The 25619-nt window shown below is 41.7% G+C and overlaps 1 protein-coding gene across 2 annotated transcripts in view; it reads left to right on the top strand.

Moving 5' to 3' along the window:
• The first annotated feature begins 8123 nt into the window (after positions 1-8123).
• The window catches only part of tmtopsb (teleost multiple tissue opsin b), an 88030-nt gene continuing 70534 nt past the window's right edge, over positions 8124-25619 (top strand). The window contains exons 1-2 of one of the 2 annotated variants that reach the window (XM_017719267.2): positions 8124-8496; positions 20933-21261. In XM_017719267.2, the coding sequence (XP_017574756.1) occupies positions 8124-8496; positions 20933-21261 (702 nt within the window). The remainder of the gene's footprint in view (positions 8497-20932; positions 21262-25619) is intronic. The other variant, XM_037533763.1, reaches the window with a different exon arrangement.

Here is a 25619-nt window from a genome sequence, read left to right on the forward strand (position 1 = left end):
CAGTACGTATTGTTTCCCTGGCTCGGCGAGTCTGTGTAATTCCTTCTTTGCAATAAAGGCTGGATCACGGGCTTTATATCCAAACATATGGTCTGTTTCATCTTGATATCATAGCTTACTGATTTCAGAGAAGACACTGCAGTAATAATGAAGTTTCATATGGTGCAAGGTCCACCACATGCTTTCATCTCGTACAGTTGCATGATCAGTCAGCATGCTTATGCCACATCGATCATTACAAGATGTCTTGGACTTCTTAGAGGGGAACAAAGGTCAGAGAAAGTAGTTTTCTTTCTCTATTTATTCATTGCCTTTTCAAAAGAGGCTTAGAAGTTTACTGCACAATCACTTGTATTGATAGAGGCCTTCATTTAGTCCTCTGTCACTCACGAGGACAAAATTGCTGAGGAATGCATCATGGGAATGTGAAAATCACCTTTCTCTTCTTCTCAAAGGGCCTGAGGGTACCGAGTAATGCCTTTTCACTGAGGATGCAACAGAAACCAGCAGGTCACTAATATTTTCCACGTCTTCCATCTTCGTTTGTCTAACCTGTTTAAAGTCTCCTCAGACACTGTGCAGGTTCAGCCCTCCAGCACGCTCAGTGCAGTGCTCCTATATGGTGTGCAGTCATTAAAGCCTCTGTTCTCTCATCTCTGTATTTCTTCTATTATCTACAGTTTTTGTGACCCTTATGAGTCCCACAATGGGGAAATTTCACCTCTGCTTTTGACCCATCCGTGCAGTAACACCACATACACACTAGTGAATGCACACACAATAGGGGGCAGTGAGCACACTTGCCCAGAGTGGCGTGCAGCCCTATCCACAGTGCCCGGGGAGCAGTTGGGGGTTAGGTGCCTCGCTCAAGGGAACCTCAGTCACAGACTGTCGGCTCAGAGGGTCGAACGGGCGACTTTCAAGACCCCTAGTCTTCCTAGGGGACCCCTTAGTTCCCTAACCTCTAGCCCACAGCTACCTCCAGACAGGATGATATTGGTCTTTGCTGTTCTTTCTGCCATTAATGTCAGTTCATTTGGAGTGAGGTGGGACAAATTTGGCACGGGGGACATCAGATCTGCCAGTGTATCAATCCGACTTAGCAATATGCATATGTCAGCTACTTGCACTCCTCTTCCTTGCATCAAGTGACTGATCTCCCTCTCCCAGCAAATAGGTAATTTAAGTTTTTCTATATTTAACAGCGCTTATGAAAGTGAAGGTGAAAGTTTATTGCAGTTATTTGTAATGTAGCTTTACATTTTACATTTATATTTACAGGATTTAGCACTTACAAAAGGTGCGTTGTGGTCTACTCAGAGAGAAAGCTAGTCCTGAGCTCAAAACCAAAAGCCCATGTTGATACCAAGAGAATGGAAACAGAGTACAGTGCAGTGCAATACAATACATTTCAATAAGTACAGTACAAAACTTTACAATAAATACTTAGTGCTCACTTAAGTGCTGTAAAGAGACCTTCAGTCTGTGTTTGAAGACCGCAAGAGAGTCTACTGTTCGGACAGCCAGTGGGAGTTCGTTCCACCACCTGGGTGCCATATAAAAAGTCTTATCTTCCATGCATCTTGACGGATGGCGGGTCAAGCTGAGCTGTACTTGAAGCTCAAAGGGCTTGAGGTACAGTTCGAGTCACTTAATGCTGTTTCCTACTTACGTTAGGCACTTATTGGAGGATTTAAGTTTTTTTGAGAGAGACAGCTATAGCTAGCAATCCACCTTAACTGTAGGAATAAAATATTTTAAGCTAATATTACATTTGCCACCCCCCTCCCAACATTGAGGCTCAAGGAGGGAGAAACACTTAACCTCTCAAGCATTTTCCAGGATGTCTACTTACTAGGCCTAGCACCAAAAAGGGTTCTTATGTTGTTATGACATTAAGCTTACGCCAAGAGACAGAACCCTTTTTAGTGACACAGAGAATCATATACAACACAATCTCCATCAATCTGCATTTCACAAGGCAAAGAACTCTTTAATCATGCAAAGAGTGCATGTCGTAACTACTTCGGATAAATTCTCATATTTTCAGTTTGTTAATAAAAATATCAAAGTGTGCAGTTCTAATAAACTGGCTCATCCGTGTCTTTATGGACCTGCTTTGTGCATTGGTGCGCAGTCATGTTGGAACAGGAAGGGGCCGTCCCCAAACTGTTCACACAAAATTGGGAGCATGAAATTGTCCAAAATATCTTGGTGCTGAAGCTTTGAGAGTTCCATTCACTGGAACTAAGGGGCCAAGCCCAACTCCTGAAAAACAACCCCACACCATAATCCCCCCTCCACCAAACTTTACACTCGGCACAATGCAGTCAGGCAAGTACCGTTCTCCTGGCAACCACCAAACCCAGACTCGTCCATCGGATTACCAGATGGAGAAGCGTGATTCGTCACTCCAGAGAACACGTCTCCACTGCTCTAGAGTCCAGTGGCAGCACTTTACACCACTGCATTCAACGCTTTGCTTTGCGCTTGGTGATGTAAGGCTTGGATGCAGCTGCTCTGCCATGGAAACCCATTCCATGAAGCTCTCTACGCTGTTCTTGAGCTGATCTGAAGGCCACATGAACTTTGGAGGTCTGTAGTGATTGACTCTGCAGAAAGTCGGTGACCTCTGTGCTCTATGCACCTCAGCATCCGCTGACCCCGCTCTGTCATTTTACGTGGCCGACCACTTCGTAGCTGAGTTGCTGTCGTTCCCAATCACTTCCACTTTGTTATAATCCCACTGAAAGTTGACTGTGGAATATTTAGTTGTGAGGAAATTTCACGACTGGACTTGTTTCACAGGTGGTGTCTGATCACGGTACCACGCTGGAGTTCACTGAGCTCCTGAGAGCAACCCATTCTTTCACTAATGTCTGTAGAAGCAGTCTGCAGGCCTAGGGGCTCGGCTTTATACACCTGAGGCCATGGAAGTGACTGGAACACCTGAATTCAATGATTTGGATGGGTAAGTGAATAACTTTGGAAATGGAATTTTGCTTATCACTGTTGTCAGAGGAAAACCTATAAAATGGTAACAGGAGAAGGAAAAAAATACTATTTTTTATGTAAGTCAGTGGAACCAGACTTTACACAACGGAAAAGGCAACAGACAGTTTGAAAAGATATCAAAAACTGAAAACCATCCAAAATGGAGATGTGAGGTTTTCTTCCGACAGCAGTGATATGTAATATAACAAAGCAAAGCAGCAAGTGGTCATAGGCACAATATATTACTGGTTATTGTTATTGTGACACTGGACTTTGAGGACTGATTTCACAGAAGATCACAATATGCAAATGACCAGTTACAGCTCCAGAGGAGTGTTTCTGTGGGTGTTTTGAGGAATCTGTGTAATCCAACAAACATACATCATTTTTGTCATTTGCCTTGTCAAAATATCGATTTAGACAAATCAATATACTGATCATAATACTAGTCTGTCTTTATCATGCAGCCCTAATAGGCAGCTCTGCTCAGCGCTGTTAACAAATAAAAGAACACTGCATGGTGTGCTCCAAACCCACCAATCAATGTGGAGGCCTGCTGATGATCGACTGCAGAGTTCCTGTGGAGAAAGAGGAGGTCAAAGGGGGGGAGAGTTAAGCACAGCAGGCCAGCACACAGACTCAGTCGGTACAAAAACACATAGATCTGTTCTGTTGTTCATCTGATGATGTGCATGTTTATGATATAGAAGTCAGTGGGGATTCAGCGCTGCTCTCACCACTTCTTGCTTCACGATGACCTGTTCTGCACACCACAGTACCACACGTGTGCATCACCGGCTCCTCTGGGAATATAATGTGAGTTAGAAATGGGCTTCATTTTCAGTGATCATGCAGAACATGGCAATACAGCCTTGTTTACAATATGTATTTGATTCACTTTTATGTGTTTCCAGCTTTTTAAAGCTGTGATTAAATAAGTAATAATAATAAATAATACTTTTTTAATCCCACAAATGGGGAAATTCCACCTCCGCATTTAACCCATCCGTGAAGTGAAACTCCACATACACACACACACACTAGGGGGCAGTGAGCACACTTACCCAGAGCTGTGGGCAGCCCTATCCATGGCGCCCGGGGAGCAATTGGGGGTTAGGTGTCTTGCTCAAGGACACCTCGGTCATGGACTTCCGGTCACAGGGCCAGTTCCCCAACCTCCAGCCCACAACTGCCCCCAAATGCATTTTATCATCATTATCAAGAAGAATGAATTGATGGAGAACCTTGTTGAATGAAATTGTGTGTGTTTATTGCGGTACATGAGATTATTTTGTTGATTTTTCCACTATCATCTGTCAAACAAGTGTAATCAGTCTATTATAAGCTCTTATAACGATACACACTGAGACAAGATGCTTCTTCAAGAGTTCTTTAGTAAGGAAAATGGTTCTATAAACACTCAAAGAACACTGATGCATGATTAAAGGGTTCTTTCTGTCGATCGTTGGTGAACGTGTTGTGTATGGTTCTCCAATGAACCTTTCTGAAAAGGGTTCTATATAGAACCAAAAGGGTTTTTCTGTTGTAAAAGGCTTGATGCTGTAACAATAAAGGAATCCGTTTTGGCGCTATATAGAGCCCTTTTCAAATATGTTCCGTGCAGAACCACATTCTCCAGCAATCTGAAGAACAGTTTTGCGATGCAAAGAACCTTTTAATCATGCAAATGGTTCTGTGAGCGCTTACAGTTCTATATAGAGCCAATGCTTTTACTAAAGAACCCTTGAAGAAGATTTTTACAGGTGTATACTGTACATACGTAATGAGAGAAACTGAGCTGTATTGTTTCCATAATGTCAGGAAAACCAGCCCATTAACATAATCAGGCTTCTGAACAAGCTGTGAAGCTGAGGGTCCGTCCCCAGTTACCACTTCACTCAGTCACTCTGTCAGTGTTATTATTATATCATATCATCTCTGCTATGGACAATAACACCTTAACACTAAGCCACTTTAAAGAACAATAACAGTCACTCAAGCCACTTTAAAATGTACACTGTCTCTATGTCTTGTGTATATTTTCTCTATATTTTGTGTATATTTAATATATTTAATTTTTTTATATGTATATATGTATGCATGTATATATATATATATATATATTTTTTTTTTTTTTTAACTTACTTTTTTTTCTGTAGAGTGATTACCTGATTACCTGAGCCTCACCAAAAGCATTTCAATGCATAAATGACTTGATATGTTATGCAAATGACAAATAAACTTGAAACTACTGATGATTTGTTGGAAATACATACATAAGACGATTCCATTATGATGCTAATACTCCACAAATTTACAGGATTTACATAATCTGTAGGAACAAATAAAGACGCTAGATGTGTCCAGAATGACAAACAGTGCTGTTATTTCATAGTAACTGAGGAAGCTGTATACATTGAGAATGCCCTCTATATTAACATGCTTCATATTTGAAACAGGGTGATCGTCATGTATCGAGGAATTCCTATGAATAGATAATTACAGTGTGTGAATTACCTTTTAATAAATACCCTGAGAAATACTGAATAACACATCTTAAAATACCTCTTAGTGATTAGCTTGCAGTACTTCATACTGCACTGTACACCTTATTATTGAATACAATAACAGCACTTAAAGATTTTAAACATAGTGTAGTGTACATAATTTACATATCGTTTAAATATGTCCTGCGGACGCCGAACACCTTGTGAACAGCCAGTGCTTGTGTGTTCTTTCTAAATGAACAAAAGACGATTACATGGCTGAGTCATATTATTATGACCACCAGGTGACGTCCAGAGTAACTGCTGTGTGCAGCACGGACGGCAGCTAGACGGGCTGGGAGTGACTCAATAAGGTCCTGGTAGGTGGTCACAGGTATCTGGAGCCATGCCGACTGCAGTGCATCCCACAGCTGCTGGAGGGTGAGTGGGGGAGGGTCCACAGAGCGAATACAATGATCAAGGTGGTCCCACAGATGCTCAGTTGGGTTCAAGTCTGGTTTAGTTAAGGGCCAAGGTAGAACCTGGAAGTCTTAGTCATGCTCTTCCAACCAATGTCGGACTTTGAAGAACTATAAAGAACCTCTCACTTTGCATGATTACAGGGTTCTTTACATCATGATAGGGTTCTTCAGAATGTGCTGTAGATGGCTGTGTATCGACCCTTTTTGCAAAGTGTTCTATATAGCGCCCAAAAGGGTTCTTCTATTGTTACAATGTTAAGCTTGTAACAACAAAAGAACCCTTTTGGGTGCTACATATACAGCACATTCTCTATCACTCTGAAGAACCCTTTCATGATGCCTTAACCCTTAATCATGCGAAGGTTTCTTTGAGTGTTCATAGTTCTTTATAGAACCCTTTTCTTCATTAAAGAACCTTTGAAGAACCCTCTTTTTTAAGAGTGCACATGACTTCACGTTCCATAACACTTGGACTCCCCTTATTCATATTAAAGGGGAACTCCACTGATGTTTCTAATGTCAATATAATTAAATGATCATGTCAACAAAGTCATTCACAGTGAATTCAGCGTGAAATTCTCCGTTCTAGATAACCTCACAAAGTCAGAATTGTCCACAGAGGTGGTGATAGGAACCAGATGTCCGCCTCTAAAAGCTTCCTCAGAGAAAAATATTACACTGCCTGGGTATGAATACACTGCCTGATGTCTGGCACGCTGTTTTGTGGTAAAGTCTTGGTTTAAAACGCATTTTAGCCCATTCATTCATGGTGGAGGGATATACGAAGGGTGTTCTAGGGCAAAACAGTCCTCGAAAAATCAGAGTGAGCAATATTTTACTGTCATCAATACTACATAAGTAAACTGAGAAGGCACGTGCAGGTTCACTGATGGTTTTGGATAGTAAATAAAATGGCTATATTTGTGTTGTAGACATGGTGACCCCTGGTTCCTATCACCACCACTGTAAAGAAATCTGAGTCTGTGCGCTTCAATACAATGACATCAAATTTCAAGTTTATTTGCACGTCAGGACATTTACACACTGAAATGCTTGCGGTGAGGCTCAGATAATCACGCAACAGGAAGGAAATAAGTAAAGTAAAATATAACAAATTGAAATATGAAATACACACAAAATATAGAGACAGTGTACATTTTAAAGTGGCTTGAGTGACTGTGTTATTGTTCTTTAAAGTGGCTTAGTGTTATTGTCCATAGCAGAGATGATATGATATAATAATAACACTGACAGAGTGACTGAGTGAAGTGGTAACTGGGGACGGACCCACAGCTTCACAGCTTGCTCAGAAGCCTGAAAGCCTGTGGGTAGAACCTGTTCATTAGCCGGGTTGTTCTAGCCTGGATGCTGCGGAATCTCCTGCCTGATGGTAGGATGGTGAACAGGCCGTGTGCTGACTGACCAGATCTTTCTGATCTTCCTGAGGCAGCAGGACTGGTAGATGTCCTGTAAGTTTAATAGTTTGTTGCCTATGATGGCTTCTGCAGTCCTCACCACTCCTCTAAGGGCCTTGCGGTCACAGACAGTGATGCAGCCTGTGAGGACGCTCTCTACGGTGCACCTGTAGAAGGTGGTGAGGATCTGAGGAGGCAGCCCAAACTTCCCGAGCCTACGCAGGAAGAAGATGGTGAGATCATCAGTGAGGTGTACAAACCATACCTGAATGACTCTGTATGCATCTCAACCACTGAATTGTGCAGAAATTTTGAAAAAACGGTGGAATTCCCCTTTAAAGGCCACACAATGGGGATGCTTTTTCTCCTATGGCTGCTTCCATCCACGTCAGGTAGGCGGGGAGCGATAAAAGGCAGCAGGTCGATGCGACTGTGAGGGGCTTCAGCTGCCACACGGTGGAGCACTGACTAAACTTCTACCACGTCCAGTCAGCACCGCACTTCATCCCCATCCGTGTGCTAAAAAACTTGCTTTAGTGCCAAACTGGGTGTAAAACTAAGACGGACATTTGACATGATTTTAAAGATTATTTCCTCTGAAAAAGGAAAGCTTTAAGGCAGGTTATGTAGCAAAGCCGTAAAGTTCACCACAGACACAGTAACAAAGTTGGAAAAGTGGCTCATTTTCACTGAAACACAACAACAAACCCCCTTTATAACGGACTAAACTCGGGGGGCCCACGGCGATGCTCGAGTCCAACGCGAGCTTGAGCTGCGCGGGCTGCTCCGCCGGCGGAGGCGATGACGGGAGCACCGGCCGGCTCGGGGGCCCCGAGGCGCCGCCCCACGACCTCAGCCCCACCGGCCACCTGGTGGTCGCCGTGTGCCTCGGCTTCATCGGCACCTTCGGCTTCATGAACAACGCGCTCGTCCTCCTGCTCTTCTGCCGCTACCGGCTGCTGCGCTCGCCTATCAACTGCCTCCTCGTGAGCATCTCCGTCAGCGACCTGCTGGTGTGCGTGCTCGGGACGCCGTTCAGCTTCGCCGCCAGCACGCGCGGGCGCTGGCTGATCGGCGGCGCGGGCTGCGTGTGGTACGGCTTCGTCAACTCCTTCTTGGGTGAGTTACCGCTGCTACCCCTGGTCTCAGCCTGGGTTTCTTCTGGGTTTTTAAGGCTGGGTCCTTTTATGTGGAGACACTGTCCCTCAAGCTGGACTCTCTACTTATGTCCGTCCGTGTCATTTCGCTTTTGAAGTTTCCTTTTCACTCGAATTTCCCCGTCCCACCTTAAATGGTGCAGCAGCAACGGGCTGACTGCACCATTTAAGGTGGGACGGAAAAATTCCAACAAGCAACTGTCGAATTTTAAACTTTTTTCTAGCCTAACTTAAGTTCGTTTCTTGACACTGGTTGCTTTTAACCGTCTACGAGGCTATTTCAGGTCTTAAAACGTCTTTTTGTCCCCCCACCAAGGCAAAACGCAGTTTATTTTCATTTTCAGTTCCACCTTAAATAGTCGCGCTACAGCAGTTTAACTCTGCCACCTGTGCTCGCTCTACAACGCAACTGCTGCACCATTTAAGGTGGAACGGGCGAATTCTAAAAAGAAGTGGTGGATAAGACGCTGAATCCAACTTAGCCTTTTTATATCTGTTTATATCTGTTGTGAGTTTCTCTTTGGATTTAATATCTGAGGAGGCTTAAGCTCGTTCATGTTCTTTTCAGTGTTTGTACCCTTATTTAGCCTCCTCACCTCAGCAGCTTCTCTCAAGCTGGGCTTGGGAGCCTGTCTAAGGGTGATTATGTTCATTCATGTCAGTTTTAAGTCCTTGTTTAGCCACGACACACCAGGCGTTTGTTGTTTGTTGTACGTTTTGTAAAGGTTCTCTCAATCTGGACTTGAATTGAATTGCTTGAAGGTTATTTGTATGGTGAATTCATCTTTTGATTGATGGAGAACATGTTGTGTTTGGTTCTATATAGATTTAATTCATGCTTAGTGGCTCTATATAGCGCCGCAACAGGTTCTGCTATTGTTACAAGCTTCAGGCCTTAACAATAGAAGATGTAAAGCCAACAATGTAACAAGAGCAGAACCTGTTTTGGTGCTATACAGAACCATTAACCATTCCAGAAAGGGTCTGTGTAGAACCATATGCAAAAGAATCTCAATCAGTCTGAAGAACCGTTTCTTTGAGTGGAGAACCATGTAAGCATGCATCAAATGGTTCTTTGAGTGTTTATACTTCTACATAGGACCGTTTTCTTGACTAAAGATCCCTTTGAAATGGTTCCTCTGTATGACAGAAACCTGTTATATTCTTTAACCTTCTAAACATGGTTCTGTGTAGCACCAAAAAAAGTTCTGCTGTTGTCTGTAGAAATAGAAAAAACAATAGAAAAACCCTTTTTAGTGCTACATAGAACCATTTTTAAAAAGGTTCTATATAGAATCATATACAGCGCATTCTCCATCAATCTGAAGAACCATTTCTCCATGCAAAGAACCATGTAAGCATGCAAGTGTTTTTTTTGTGTTTATAGTTCTATATTGAATAATTGTGTTTATTAAAGAACCCTTGAAGAACCATCTTTGTGGTAGTGTGATAAAGGAACTCCCTTTCTGAACTTCTGAATTCGGCTAATTGTGCCTGAAAAATGAAGAAATTTTTATGTTATGGTATTTACATAGATAAAAGTGTTTGGGGGGGGGCTCCTGCACTACGGAGGTCTTACAGACCACAGTGAGGGTCCTGGCATGTTTCATTCGACGGAGGTTGGTGGACAGGAGAGCACAGTGATGGTGGTTTGACTGACCAGAAATGTTTAACATGACTTGAAATGCTACACTCTTAAAGGAGATGGTTCTTCAAGGGTTCTTTAGCAAAGAAATTGGTTTTATGTAGAACCATGAACATTCAAAGAACCTTTTGCATGATTAACGAATTCTTTCCATCATGAAAATGTTCTTCAGATTGACGGAGAATGTACTGTAGATGGTTCTTTTTGAAAATGGTTCTATATAGAATCCAAAAGGGTTCTTCTATTGCTACAGTGTCAAGCTTGTAACAACAGAAGCAGCCTTTTGGGTGCTATTTAGAACCCTTTTCAAAAGGGTTCTACATAGAATCAAACATTTGGGCCACTTTCCATCAATCTGAACAACTTTTCATGATGCGAAGGCTCCTTTCATCATGCAGAAGGTTCTTTGAGTTCTTCAAAAAGATGGTTCTTCAAGGGTTCTTTATTAAAGACTGTATTTCTGCATTGGACTATGAGCACTCAAAGAACCATTTGCATGCTTAAATTGTTCTTTGAAATGGTTATTCAGATTGATGGGGAATGCGTTGTTTATGGTTTCATATCGTCACAACAGCAGAACTCTTTCTGGTGCTTTATAGAACCATTTTGAAAAAAGTTCCATATAGAACTTTATACAACACATTCGCCATCAACCTGAAGAATCATTTCTCCATACAAAGAACCAAAGCAATGGGCTATTATTAGGCTCTGCTCAAGCTTTTAGTGATCGTCTCTCTCGGCAAGTTATGCAGCGTAAACTCGTTCTTATAATAATAATAATAATAATAATAATAAATTACATTTATATAGTGGCATTCACAAACCCAAGGTCATTCTTATTCAGATGCAAGTGACCGTATCTCAATAGGACTGAGTTCAGTTAGACTGACTCGGTGAGTTTTACCTACTGATAGGTTGCCAAAGTGTGGAAACACACACCGAGTGTGTGTACATGCATTTAATAATCTGATAACTGTAGAAAATGAAGTTACATTACATTAAGTGACTCTTTTGAGTCCCACAACGGGGAAATTTCAGCTCCGCATTTAACCCAATCATGAAGTGAAGCACCACAAGCCCGGAGTGGTGGGCAGCTGTATCCACAGTGCCCGGGGAGAAGTTGGGGGTTAGATGTCTTACTTAAGGATGCCTCAGTCACGTGCTGTCGGCTTTGGGGATCGAACCAGCAACCTTCTGGTTACAGGGCCGTTTCCCTAACCTCCAGCCCACAACTGCCCCTGAGGGATCAGCTTTTGTCAGGAATCTGATCAACACGTTTACATGCACTTGAGTAATCAGATAATGCAGAAACTCCAGGTCTAAATGAGTCAGACAGTAAGCAGATTTCTACTTTGCACCCAGCCAGTAAACTCACAGAAGAAGATGTGATGAAAACGTGAAAACTCAAACTTCATGCTGTTGCTTTTGTTTAAAAACACCGTCTCTCTTTACCTGAAAACATGAACATGCCTCATCTTGAAGACGAATATTTAAACCCTTCATTTAATCAAGCATTTATTTGGTTTCAGCATCACTCAAAGTGTTTTGCTGCGTCTCGCGGTGCTTATTTCTGGTATCGTGGTCGGTTTTTGCACATGCGCAGGCCGAGGAATCTGAAAGAAATCAGAGTAAGAGTTCACATGCACTGAGAAACCTGACTACTGAGCTGAAATCCAGCCTCTTTATCACAGCGTGGTGTTTACATGACCGTTTGAACAATCAGATAAATGCAGAAATACGATTATGATCAGAGTATTGAGTGGATCAAAATGCAATCCCTGTTTTTGAGCCCATTTCAGCTTCATAACCCAATGTGAATCCAAAGTAAGGCTCTCAGTGGTCTCATGGCTGAGTAATGCAAAATGCATGTAGCATATTTAGAAATGTATTCCTTAAAGAACTGAGATAATCAGTTTAGGGCAGTGTCTGGAAAATGAGTTTGATTAAACACTTGAGTCTATATAGACGCTGTCAGGTAATGATTGTTGAGTGAGCTGTGGAGTGGTGGTCTTCACATACTTTAAAGGCTAAACAAAGTCCTTCTAGCTACGGAGAGAGCTACATTTCTCATTTTGTCCAATCAGCCAGAGACTAATGACAGGTGGCTCTCATTGTTCTGAAGAGGCAATTTAACTTCTTTCACTGATTAGTTGTGATTTAGCCTTTGTGGCATAAACTGGAAATTCATAATCAGTGATCTGCATAGAATATAGAACGTAGTCTGTCCATCAGTTTTTGAAGGTTTGAGACGTTTCAGCCAAGCAGAACCACCACACCCCTTTATTCTGATACTGGAAATCTGTAATATGGTGTCTTTGAAGTTATTAGCTGTTAGTTCTTGCATTCTCTCCTATGACTTTTCAAAGAAGGCTTACTTACAATCAGATTCTTAAAGGTAAGATAAAATAAGATAATCCTTTATTAGTCCCACAACAGGGGAAATTCACAGTGCTACAGCCGCAACGGGAGAGCAGGGCACTCAGAAAAAGAGTAACAAGAAGAGAATTAACACTTAATTATTTAACAAGGTTGCAGTTTGATATTTATTACTGTATAAAATGCTAAACATATATATAACAGTGAAGATAAAAAATATAAAAAAGGGGCCAAACTCCTCGTTTTTTTTTGTAAAATCGCTGATTTTGGTTTTAAGGCACCAACAAAGCCCTGTCCTTCAGCCGTTCAGCCGGTAAAAATAACTGAGTTTACTTTATGGGTGTAGTTTATTAGGGGTGTAGTGATTCTCCAAATCCATAGTTCAGTTCAGACATCGATTTTTGAGCCGTGGTTTCTTTTATACCTCTGTTTTTCTGTTTTGTTTTTTGTTTGGGGGGACTGGGTTAATAAGAATTATAAGAATAATAAGAAAAAAATTGGAAAATAATTTACTTCATGAAGGTAGTTTATTATTCTTCAAATCCATAATTTAGTTCATACCTTTGTTTTTTAATTTTTCTGGGGGGACAAACGAAAAAATTAGGGGAAAAAAAATCTGGGTTTTATTAAACCGCCAACTATTGGAACACTAAAGAGAAGAACGCTAAAGAAATGAGTGTGAAGTGTGAAAAGCAAAGTGAGTTTTGTTAAATTAGTAATGTAATGAGAGCTCAAGAGGCTGCACCCGTAGTGCTGGCAGCAGGTTGGGGTTGGAGCGGGGAGGGAGTATCACGGTTCCGTCTTCTGGAACCTCAGGACGAGACTCTCGGTTTCAGAATCATTACACCTCTATAGTTAATGAGTTGTAAAACGAGCTTGACGCTTCCATTTCAGCTGACATTATTTAAGTGATTTGTTTGCATTGAAATGAGAATTTAGAGAGATTATTCTTCTTTGGTTATCCTCAGGCTTATTAAGGCTTATTGTTATGATTGGTCCCTCCCAGTCCGGTCCATGTGCTCGTGTTGTGTTTTGGTCTAGTCCACGTGCTTTTTGTTTTGATCCTAGTCTGGCCCCTTGTTTGGTTACTCCGCCCCTGATTGTTCCCACCTGTGTCTTGTGATCCCTTGTTAGCCCCCGTGTTTGCCCTGGTCTGTGTTGGTCTTTGTGCTGTTTGATATGTTTGATGTTTGTTTGGTGTGAAGTATTTGGATTTCTGTGTTTATCTCGTTATCTCTTTCCCTCCTTTTCCCCGTGTTGGCTCGTTAAACCTGGGCTGTCTTGAACCTGATTTTGGATTTGCCCATAATAAATCTCGCTTGTCTCCGCACATGCGTCCGCCTCAACATCGCTCCCCATCGTTACACTTATTATACAGTACCACCCTTTGGTTGACATTTGTAGCCTATAATGCTGAGCTGTCTTGCCACAGCAGTAAAGAAAAGGCCTTTAAGATATTAAACTAGGCAGGTGCAAAGGTACAGGAAAAACCAGCAGCCAGAAAGCCTTTCCACCAGCTATAGGTTTGCTTTTATATGGAACAAACGCAGAGAACGTTGACCTGGATTCTTGTTGTTCCTCTCAGATTGCGCTGTCTGAAAAGGCTTTGCACTCTCCATCATTATACCGTGAAAATGCCCCGGCAAAATCAAGGGCGTGCTTTCAACACATCTGCCAGTGCTGGAAAATACTGTCAATTGCAGCTTTTCAGGAAGACTGAGTGTCCAAGGATCAATGATATTCCTTGTCTGGAGGTGTTTTTAATACAGTTTAATACAGTTCTACAGACATACTCAGTGTTAGGACCTAAAGAGCTGCTCTTGGGAGGCATAATACTATAAGCTGTCAGTCTGGTCTGATTCAAACCTCAATACAATTCTGAGCATGTAATATATGAAATGGTACTCTATGGCTGTTTGCCCTGGCAAATGACATATTTTGTTGATTTTTGAAGTGAATAGAAATAAAGGCAGAATCTGCAGCAAACATTTTTTTTAAAAAGACATTATTTCTGCAAATGTTAATGAACAGTTACTTTATATTTCGTTACCTTAAAAAACAGTAACATATTTATTGTTCCTAAAGTTTGGACGCCCTTCCAGATGTAAGGAAGCTTTATCTGACACAGGAGTGATGCTGCACTGTTCTACTCCGCACAAACCTGATCTGCATAGAAGAGTCATCAGAAGAAAACCTTTCCTGTGACCTCATCGCAAAATTCAATGTCTATAGTGTGTAAAACAAGATCTAGATAATCCAGAAGTGTATTGGGAATGGATGCTGTGGACTGGAACACTTTTGCCACAGTTACCAAAGGTAAGTTTGGAGAGCACAAAGAAAAAGCAGCAATTGAAAAGAACAACTTGTCAACTTTCCATTAAAAAGCAGATGGTGGAAGCAAATAGGACAAAGTCAGTCAACAAACTGAAGCTGAAAAGAAGCTTCTACAGCAGGTCATACCTTGGAAAAGAGGTCTGTGTGGGACTGGTTTTTCATTCCCCTTCCCACTCGCTCCTGCAAGATTTCTTGCCACTTCCCCAGAAAATCAGAATCATTTGTCCCGCTCCCGCCAGCTACTGAAGCTCCTGCCCGCACAGTTCCGCCAAAGCGAACTAACATCCAGTATCTGATATAGTCTATTCACGAATGCGTTATCCTCTGCTGAAATAACAGGGCAGTCTTTATGTTCACTGTGAAGTAACTTGACATAAACGGCATTTATTCCCAGTAAACACAAAGCTGGAATTAAACTGAAGAACAGTTATTTTTGCTGGGCTCGGCAGCTGTGGCCATCGGACGGGAGGCTCTGCCATTTCTGGGAGCTAAAAGAATTTTCGTGGTGTTCACATGATCGGCTGTTCAAAACGACTTCATTCATTTTAATAGTTTGTTTCTTTATATATTGTTTATATAACTTACTGATTGTTCATAAATCACGGATTTCTCATCATGGGTGCTTCGTCCCCCTCCGACCTGCAGTGAGCTGGTTACCCGCCTGAAAATTAGTCCCACACTGCAAGATATTGCAGACCTCTATCTCAAAATCCACCGTGAACTACTACAATACGCTTACTGAAACTTTTAGAATGACCCTAACAGTCCCCTGACTTCATTAAAAATCTGTGGGTACATCGTAACTATGCTGCTGTAACTATATTGCAGAACTAGGAGTGTTCTGCACCGATGAATGGGTGAAAATTTCTAAAATAAGAATAGAAGGACTCCTACCTGGCGACGCAAAGTGTTTGCAAGCTGTGATCTCTGCCAAAGTGGGTGTCACTAATTACTGACTTTTATAAGAACTTAGCAGCAGAGGTTGTGCTTATTTATTCCATTTACTGCATTTGGCTGACGATCTTATCCAGAGCGACTTACAATTTGATCATTTTACACATGTAGGCGAAGACAGTGTTAGGAGTCTTGCCCAAGGACTCTTATTGGTATAGTGTAGGGGGCTTACCCAGGTGGGGATTGAACCCAGAGGTGTTACCCACTACACTAAACAAAAACATCCAAAATGTATTTTATTTATATTTTTTTGCCTCAAATATCAACGAAATGTGGAATTTGGGCCGTGGTGCCTAGACCATAGAAAAGTATGCATCAGTAGACCACCAGTAAGCAGAATTTACTCCCAGCTCTGACAAATTTGCTGCGCCAGGCCTGATAGGGGCATACAATCATGTCCATCGCTATGAAGCTATGATGCGACATGTTCCCTGTTGTGTGTGACATGAATCATTTTCTATATGAGTTCTGGAATTGAGGTCATAGCCACTCGCTAACATTTTGCTCTCATATCAGTCAAACGGAACAGAGGGCAAAACGAGAGAGTAGCCGGATGTGCTTGGGCTCGGGAGTGTATTAAGAGGTGCCTTGTGCTTCGTGCTCCTCAGCTGTCCAAGAGGAGTTCCTCTGAGCTTAATTATTAATGAGCTGATATTACATCTCGCATGAACTCTTAGGTTTTTTGTGCCAAATGCTCTCGCTGCGAGATTATGCCTGCTGTTATGAGATAGTTTGAGTGCTTAGGGGGGAAATTAAATAAGTCAGAGTATTGACTTCTGCTCCAAGAGTGAGAGAGAGCACACAAGAAACTGTAGTGTCTGTGCTTCATTTTCACTTTGACAATGTGTTGCAGCTGATATGGACCTACATTCCTACTAGAATCAAGCTTGGAGGCTCTGTTGTCTATAACCTTCAATCTAGGGCAGTAATAGGAACAGTCATATGTGTCTCACCAGTAACCTACTTCTAGTTGAAGTAGTTCACATTAACTCTGCACCAGTTATGCTATTTCAGTTGGGTCTTCGTGGAATGCGAAGATGGGCTCTCTACCACTTTACTGTTCATTTTGTGGGTTTTAATAAAATTGCAGATCCTTATCTGTCAAACTGTTTTACAGTGCGCTGAACTACAGCTGTGTGTGCTCCCACTCATACACATGAATTATTTGTGACTAATTGTTTGGGTTCAACAGATATGACAGTGCTGTGTCTGATACCAGTACAGATTTTCAGTGGCTGAAAATTCTCATAACCAAAAATATTGGCTGATATAATTTCCAGAGAATGTAGATTTTAATGTTACAGTCCTGTACTGACATGACTGTCTCAGTTTCTTTAAGTGATACTTTTTTAATCCCACAAACGGGGAAATTCCACCTCTGCATTTAACCCATCCGTGAATTGAAACACCACATACACACTAGTGAATACATACATATACACATACACACACACACACACACACACACACACACACACACACACACACTAGGGGGCAGTGAGCACACTTGCCCGGAGCAGTGGGCAGCCCTATCCACAGCGCCCGGGGAGCAGTTGGGGGTTAGGTGTCTTGCTCAAGGATACCTCAGTCATGCGCTGTCGGCACTGATGGAACCGGCAACCTTCCGGTCACAGGGCCAGTTCCCTAACCTCCAGCCCACGACTGCCCCAAGAAATACATTTCTTAAACTCAAATAAACAGCAGAAACTCGTGGTTGTAAATAATATCAGTATTTTAGCACTGGGGTGGAGCTAACCAGAATGCTTTGCGCTTTTGGTTTCTGTCGGTCACTTCTTATTGTCTTTATTTTTCATCGGTTCTGTTTTGTGTTGTTGTGGGGCTTTAAACAGTTAGGGCTGCAAAAAAAGACTAATTTGTCAAATAGTCAAATAATCTGTCGATTACTGGACCGAATAATCGATTATTCTGATTATGAATCACTACGTTACCAAATAATTTTTATGTAGCTGTTAGCTTTTAAATGTAGCTTGAGGTTGTTTTATGCATTTGCTAACTAATAATGGCAACAATACAGGTGAATTACTTTCAAGAATACAATGAACTTTCCAGCTAACAGAAAAAAATAAATAAATAAATAAAATATATTTTTCCCGTCAATATTCCCTAACAAAACTAAATCCTTTTCCTTTAATCAAGGAAATAAAAAATCCGTCTAAATTTTAATGTTAAGACGCTCTGATGGAGCGGAGGTGACAGTGCGGCGAACTTCTCTATGAACGGTTAAATTTGAATGATTTTGTGTAAACGCTTCATTTCAACGCTGTCCCCTTTGTCCAGCTACCCTGTGTGTTCACGGACAACTACCTCCTGAAACTGTGTGAGCGGAGCTAATCGCTCTGCTGTGTTCGCCTCGGCGTTAAGTCTTTAAAACTGTAAGCGTCATCTGCAAAGTGAACAGGGTCGCTGTGATTAACAGTTACTTGCTTCTCTGTTCCAGCACCGTTAACGATTCCAGAGAACCTGCACTTCCAAACAGAAACGTTCCAGCTCCGCTCAGAACATGAAACAGGGCGGAATTCAACACAGACACCAGCAAACTGGCTAACTAGCACAACTACGGCCGCGTCCCAAACCACACACTTCTGTGCTTCACACAGTGAACCGACAAGTTTCCTCTTCAGACACTCCAACATGCTCCCGCACCAGCTAAGGTCTGCTTTCCGAACAGCACAGCTACAACCTTGTTTTCTGAGTTTAACTTGAAATCCTGAAATGCTCCCACGCGTTTGAGGGTTTTGTTCTTCAGGCTGCCATAATTAACTCTCCAGTGAGCCGTAATGTCAAAAGAGAAAGACGTGTAATGACGTCACCGACTAACCGACTACTAAATTAGTTGCCAACTAATTCGGCCGTCGATTTTAGTCGAATAAGTCGAATAATCGTTGCACCCCTACAAACAGGGGTTCCTCATTATTGACACATACTTTCATTGTCAGTTTGTCCTTTGTATTTTCTGAGTGACATCCAACCTGGAGTGAGTTAACGATTTAACCTGACACCGGCCAGCAGTTCGGTTATAGTATTGTACCCGTGTGAGCAGATAGTGGGAAAAAATGACTTAAATTATGTCAATGTTCACAAAGAAGTGAAGTCTGGGAGCATTTTCTTAAAATGAAGGATAGTGTGACTAAAGCTAATAATGTTATGCCCAATCCTATTTCACCCCTTTCCCCTACCACTTAGCCCCCTCAGGGGTAGGGTGTCCCGATTTTTGTTTACATAGAGGGGTAGGGTGAAGTGTTAGGGCTGCATGGCCCTCCAAATGGAGGTTTGCTGTGGCCAAAGATGTGCAACTCATTCACACTTCTTGTCTGTGTCATCAAACAGAAAACATTGCAGATCTTGGTCGGGTCCTAGATCACACTCTTTAAAACCACTCAAACGCTCTACAGCCCCACAGGAAGAACTACACGGCTAACGTAACATCACACAATGTGAGTGTATGCTGCTATTTCAGGATAGATTTGTTACAGCGTTGGATCAGATTCATTCTTTTTTCCATCCGATATCTGATCTCAGCCCATCACCGATATGTGGTATCACTGTCTTCTTGTCTGAAACTAGAAAACATCTAAGGCAGAGACATCTCCTCAGATGAAGAATTAAGAGTGACAGACCAGCAGGACCATATTTTATCCCCTCAGGACCTACATATACTTAGGAGATGCAACAAGTCCATTTGTTGTTAGCAGCCCCGCTAAAAATATATGTGATGGCTGCCAGTCCAGCATGATGAGTGAGGAGCTCTGCAAGGGCAAACAGGAGAAGCTACATGTTAGAGGTGAACTGTGAGGAGAGGCTTCACCTGAAATTATTTGACCTAATTTGACTTCTTATATGCAAATCATTCAACACCTTGATAATGGCACATATTTTGTATAAAATAGCACAAAGATTCACCTTTAAATCAATACGAAGTGATCAAGTTTGAATCATTTTAGGCCCAGCTGGCTGCATGTTTACCTAGACGTGGTTAAGTCTGGGGCTGTACGATATGGAGGAAAAACGCACTGTGGTTGGTTAGAGGTAGGGCTGGGCAATGTGACGATAATTTATCAATATCTCGATTAATTATGGCACAGAATGCTTTTCTGAGCATATTGTGGATCTCGACATTAATTAAAAAACATTGACTCCCTACATGTTTTATTAGTGAGCATAAATAAGCCTGTTTAATTGGACTTAGTTTAGTGCAGCTTGTGAAACATTGAACTCAAATCATTGTAGCTGTAGGTTTATTATTATTATTATCATCATTTTAGTATTTTATAAGTGGCATTACAGGTTCTATTTTGTCTGTTCCAGCTGGTTAAATCTCAGAAAAGCTAAATATTGTAATGCATATTACGAATCATGAAAAACATGAATTGTGATATAATATTTTTGCCATACCGCCCACCTTTACTTTAGAGGCATTGGCATATTGCAGCCTTTTGTATTGCAAGAGTTAAAATCTAGTAACTAACATATTGATGATATAGTGGCCCCAAAAGGATGTTTGTTGAACACTTAAAGTATTAAGTTCAGGAGGATTATTTCATTTTTACCAAAAAGTCTGCTTCTCCTGTGGAGCCTCATCAGGACAGTAAGAGAGCTGCAGGTTGCTGATCCCTGGTGAACCGTTCAATCAGTGAAATTTGCATTAGACCTTGTTGATATAAATGGAATGCAGCAGCATTTGTGAAACAGTACTGTTTGGCTTGGCTTGATGCATTTTTAAATTTGTGCTCTGCTGTAATTATGGCTCTGGTGCAAGCTTGTGTCACATGTAGAAGAGAGTGGCTTCCCCTGGAGACACGGAAGCACAACATGCAATACAATGTGTTATAAAGCTGTAATCTCTCTTTTCATGCCCTCTGGGTTTGTGTGTTTTTCTCCATCAGCCTCAGAGTTTTATTGCATTTTAGTGTATTTCCAGCTCCCGAGTGGCTCCCCTCTGAAACTGTGCTGACAGTGTATGTTTTGCAGAACTCGTAGGCTGGAATCTGGTATATGCAGAGATACGGCGCTGAGTTCCAGGAGGTAAAGTGCACCCATGTCTGTGATGCTCTCTCTCTCTTTGGCACAGGTATAGTGTCTCTGATCTCCCTGGCGGTGCTGTCCTACGAGCGATACTGCACCATGATGGGAGCCACACAGGCCGACGCCACCAACTACAGAAAGGTGATCATGGGCATCACTTTCTCCTGGATTTACTCCATGCTCTGGACTGTGCCTCCGCTGTTCGGCTGGAGCCGCTACGGCCCAGAGGGGCCAGGCACTACCTGCAGTGTCAACTGGACCACTAAAACAGCCAACAATGTGTCTTACATCATCTGCCTCTTCTTCTTCTGCCTCATCCTCCCCTTTATTGTGATTGTCTACAGCTATGGTAAGCTGCTACAAGCCATTAAGCAGGTAGGTATTGACCATTGTACTACGTTTTCTTTTTTACATTCCTCGTGTATTTAAAATTTGTCTCATATGTTATTCCTCAAGGGCCGTTTATAACATTTGAGCTTTTTATCCACCAACCATGTCAAAAACAGTAAGAATTGATACGGCTGCACTGATATGAGAAGCGTTGGCCGATATCAGTATCCAGTATTTTTCCTGTGAACAACTGCAGATGCCGAAGCTGTTGCTAAAAGGTAGAAATTGAGAATACATCCTCTTGGAATAGCGTTACAGAGATATTTAACGTTTATTTCTGTAATACAAATGACTACAAATTAACATTTCTGGAGTTACAAATGCAGTAAAATAAATATAATGAAGATATTTTAGCACAGAAGCACAGCATTGCCCAAATGTTCTGCTCTTCTGCAGTGCAATAAACACATCACCAAATGTCGAAATTTGAAATTGAATTGAAATTCGTCAAATCTGTTCAATGTTGATTGTGTTTTAAAGCAATTATCTGTCAGTACAGATATAATTACAGTTTCAGTGTGTATCCCATATAATTCATTATTACATGACCAATTTTCAAATTCTCTTTATTCCTTAGAATCAAATAGGCTTGTTTTGTTATTGTGCCTTCAAGACTGATATATGGAGATGATTTCTGTTGTAATTGGCTTCCCCTATCATTGTGCCTCATTCAGAAGGCAGTTTGGACTGAAACACTCCTTATCACTTCACTGTGAGTGGGTGGGGCTAAACTGCTGTAGTCTGAATAGCAGAATATATGTAAATGCACATATGTAGGATGGCCCTCCTTCTCCTCCCATTACTCAACGCAATACTAGTCAGTGCAGACATCTGTTAGCTGACGTAACAGATCTGGTGGTTGGCGCTTTCCTCCGAGCGCGTCCGGCTGTCCCGTGACGTTGCGCAAGGGGCAGTTCGAAAAGAAGTGGTGGTTGGATTCACGGGTCTCAGAGGAAGCCTGTGGTGCCTTCACCCTCCTAGCGTTGGTAGTGTTGTGTGATTGGGGGAGTCCTAAGTAGCGGGTGGAATTGGAAACGACTGAATTGGGGGGTAAATCTGGTAAAAAAAAATAAACTAAATGGCATTTTTAATTGCTTTACCAGCAAATGTAAACTAATCTGTGCGCTGGCTGAGCAATTCGAGCTTGGAGCTGTGATGATGATGAGCAGGAGCTGGAAACAGCCACAATCAGTGCATTGTCATGAGAGGTTTATCAGTGCATTGTGACATGGTGATATCATGCAAATGCAAAACTGTGACAATGCATTGTGGAGAGTAGACATCCTATTGATTATAGCATCAAATGCAACCACACTGTTTGAACACCAATGTTTGCAAAAAATCAGTACCATCTGACAGCTTCCTCCAGCAGTCCTCCTCTCTCCCAGCTCGAGTGTTGTTATTTAGTTGTGCATCAACATGCTGTAATTATAGTAATCGATTTTGTTCTTTTAAATTTTGGCCAAAATATTGTGAGAATATCAAATTGTGGACCCAGTGATGTGAATTGAACTGAACTGTGGTCTGAGTGTATTGGTACAAGCTGCAGTCACACCAGACTTTTGCAGTGCATACCAGAAAATGCAGAAAACTAGATCTTGTTGTGCAGTATTAAACATGCAGGGCTGAACCAAACCCAACCTGCCTGCTGTGTGTGCCATCTCTAGCATAGTTGATGGTGTCATTTATCACTACCACTGGCGCCGGGTTGTTTACATTGCTGAGGAGATGGCACTATGAATCATTGTGATCTACGTCATGGGCTGGAGGTAAGAGAACTGGCCTTGTGACCGGAAGGTCACCAGTTCGATCCCCAGAGCCGACAGTACATGACTGAGGTGTCCTAACCCCCAACTGCTCCCTGGGTGCTGTGGATAGGGCTGCCCACCACTCGTGCTCACAAGTGTTTCACTTCACAGATGGGTTAAATGTGAAGGGCAAATTTCCCCATTGTGGGACTAATAAAGGTCACTTAATCTAAACTAAATCTAATCTGATACGCCCACACAGTTCTGAGCAAGCTGCAGCATGGAATATTGGGAACATTAATCCATTACAAAATTGTATTAATTGATGTATATTTCTTGAATATAACACTGGTATGTCTTTACTATTAAAATGAATTTTTGAACATTAAAACCATTTTGACTGGGGCCTTAAAGGTGCTCAGATCACTGAATTCCCTCCATCCATCCATCCATTTTCTAAGCCGCTTCTCCGTCAGGGTCGCGGGGGGTGCTGGAGCCTAACACAGCAGTCATCGGGCGGAAGGCAGGATCCACCCTGGACAGGTCGCCAGGCCATCGTAGGGCAGATCACTGAATTGAATTGGCAAATCAAATTGCAGTCTAGTTAGGAGTAGGCGATATATATCAGTTCATCCACTGCATCATTTTTCAGTTTTTTGTTTTGTCGCTACCATTATACTGGTATGCAAACGTGTGCAAATAGTGCAAAACACACTGATTCCCTTGCCTCTTGTATAGTGAGATGCAGGCTGAGGTACGTTAGTCCAGTTTACCGTCAAAAGAGCAGATATCAGATTGTAATGAGTTAACGTGGAAAAGCCAGTCTCTTGGGGTTAGTTGTTAGCCATTAGTGTCGCATGGAGACTAGCCTTCTTTCTATGTGCAAAGCCTACTCATAGTTTAGTATATTCAATTAAATCATTCTTAATTCACAAAATATTGTTTCTGAATCAATCTGAAATTATGATTCACTGTAAGCTCAAAGATTCACCATTCACCATAAGTGTCCCATTCATAAGGGTTGTGACCCTGATGACCATAGGCACAGTACCAGAGTGAAGTGGCTGAAGAAAAAAGAAGTGGAAGGTGAAAATCTTTGAGTGGCCCATTCAGAATCCTGACCTCAGTTTGATTGAAAAGCTGTGAATGACTTCAAGCTGTGGGTGATTTTCAAGCCCTGATTATTTATTTATTTACTTTTGTCCCATGCAGTCTATCGGCCTGTCCACAACACAGTTCCAACAAGGAGCTGCTTACGTCATATATACATATGGAAATAATAATGCTTTCATTTTCTTTTAAATTTGGATTACAGAATAGAAAGCTATTGACAAACGAGATCTCCATAAACGTGGCTCATCCAGAAATTGCTGAAAGGCCTCATTTGAAGCTTTTTGCAAAGGATAGGAAAGGTCATTAAACTCTTTTATCTCCAGTTGATGTAAACAGCAGCTGTATATATAGACCATTCAGTGTGAGACGTGGTACAGTAACGTGTGGAGGGCCGTTTTTGTTCTGAAAGGTAAGTGCTGGAAAAAGAGAACACACTCGAGTATTGAGCCCCACTGGACCTCATTTTGGGCAGAAGGACATCTATAGATGAACGCACAATGAGAGCAGTATGTCTAGCAAACACAAAGCAGCAGAGCCAGATGAAGAGTCATTTGAAAGCTTCTTCGCTCCGTCGTGAGCGTATTGATCTGCAATGTGTGCCTGAATGTGTGCAGAACAATGGAGCGCACAGCAAGGCCACATACTTGTAAAGGACAGTAATGGGACTCTCCTCACCACCTTGCTCTCCCTCTGAGGAGTCTGCAAAGCTGTTAGGAGAAGAATTCCATCTGTGGTGAGAGACGAAGGTGGAATTCGGAGTCAGGACGAGTATCCAGCATGGCTCAGCACAGCGCACTTGAAGCGAATGCAGACACTCGGAGAGGTTACTTTCAGAATATTTTCCCAGCTTCTCGGAGACTCTGGCTTATCTCAGTAATGTGATTTGATTCCTTCCCAGTGCTTTTAAAGGGGCTTATTCTTTCTTTTTTCTTGTTATTAAGTTTCTGTGCCCTTCTGTCACAAAACTGGGCACGATTGATTTTTACACAACCATTTTCTAGCCACTCTTTATTACGTAAGTTTTCTGGATTGTTATCTTGAGAACATTTTAACGATCTTGTGATATGAAGAAAACGAAGTTGCTATTTTGAGCTTAAGAGCTAACTATCTTGTGATTTAAAGCGAACAAAGTTATCTTGAGAGCAATTTAACTATCTTGTGATCTGAAGAAAACAAAGCTGTTATTTTGAGATAACGAGTTAACTGTTTTGTGATTTAAAGCTAACAAAGTTATATTGAGATAGCAAGTTAACTATCTTGTGACCTCAAGAAAACAAAGTTGTTATTTTGACACAAGTTAACCATCTTGTGATTTAAAGCTAACAAAGTTGTTATCTTGAGATAACGAGTTAACTGTCTTGTGATCTCAATATAACAACTTAGCTTTAAATCGAGTTGTTATCTTGAGAGTTGATAACAAAATCGTTATTTCAAGGTAACAATCCAGAAAATTAGAGCAACGGTTCATGACCTCTTCGGACG

The sequence above is a fragment of the Pygocentrus nattereri genome, chromosome 24 (genome assembly GCF_015220715.1).
Source record: "Pygocentrus nattereri isolate fPygNat1 chromosome 24, fPygNat1.pri, whole genome shotgun sequence".
NCBI classification, from domain to species: domain Eukaryota; kingdom Metazoa; phylum Chordata; class Actinopteri; order Characiformes; family Serrasalmidae; genus Pygocentrus; species Pygocentrus nattereri.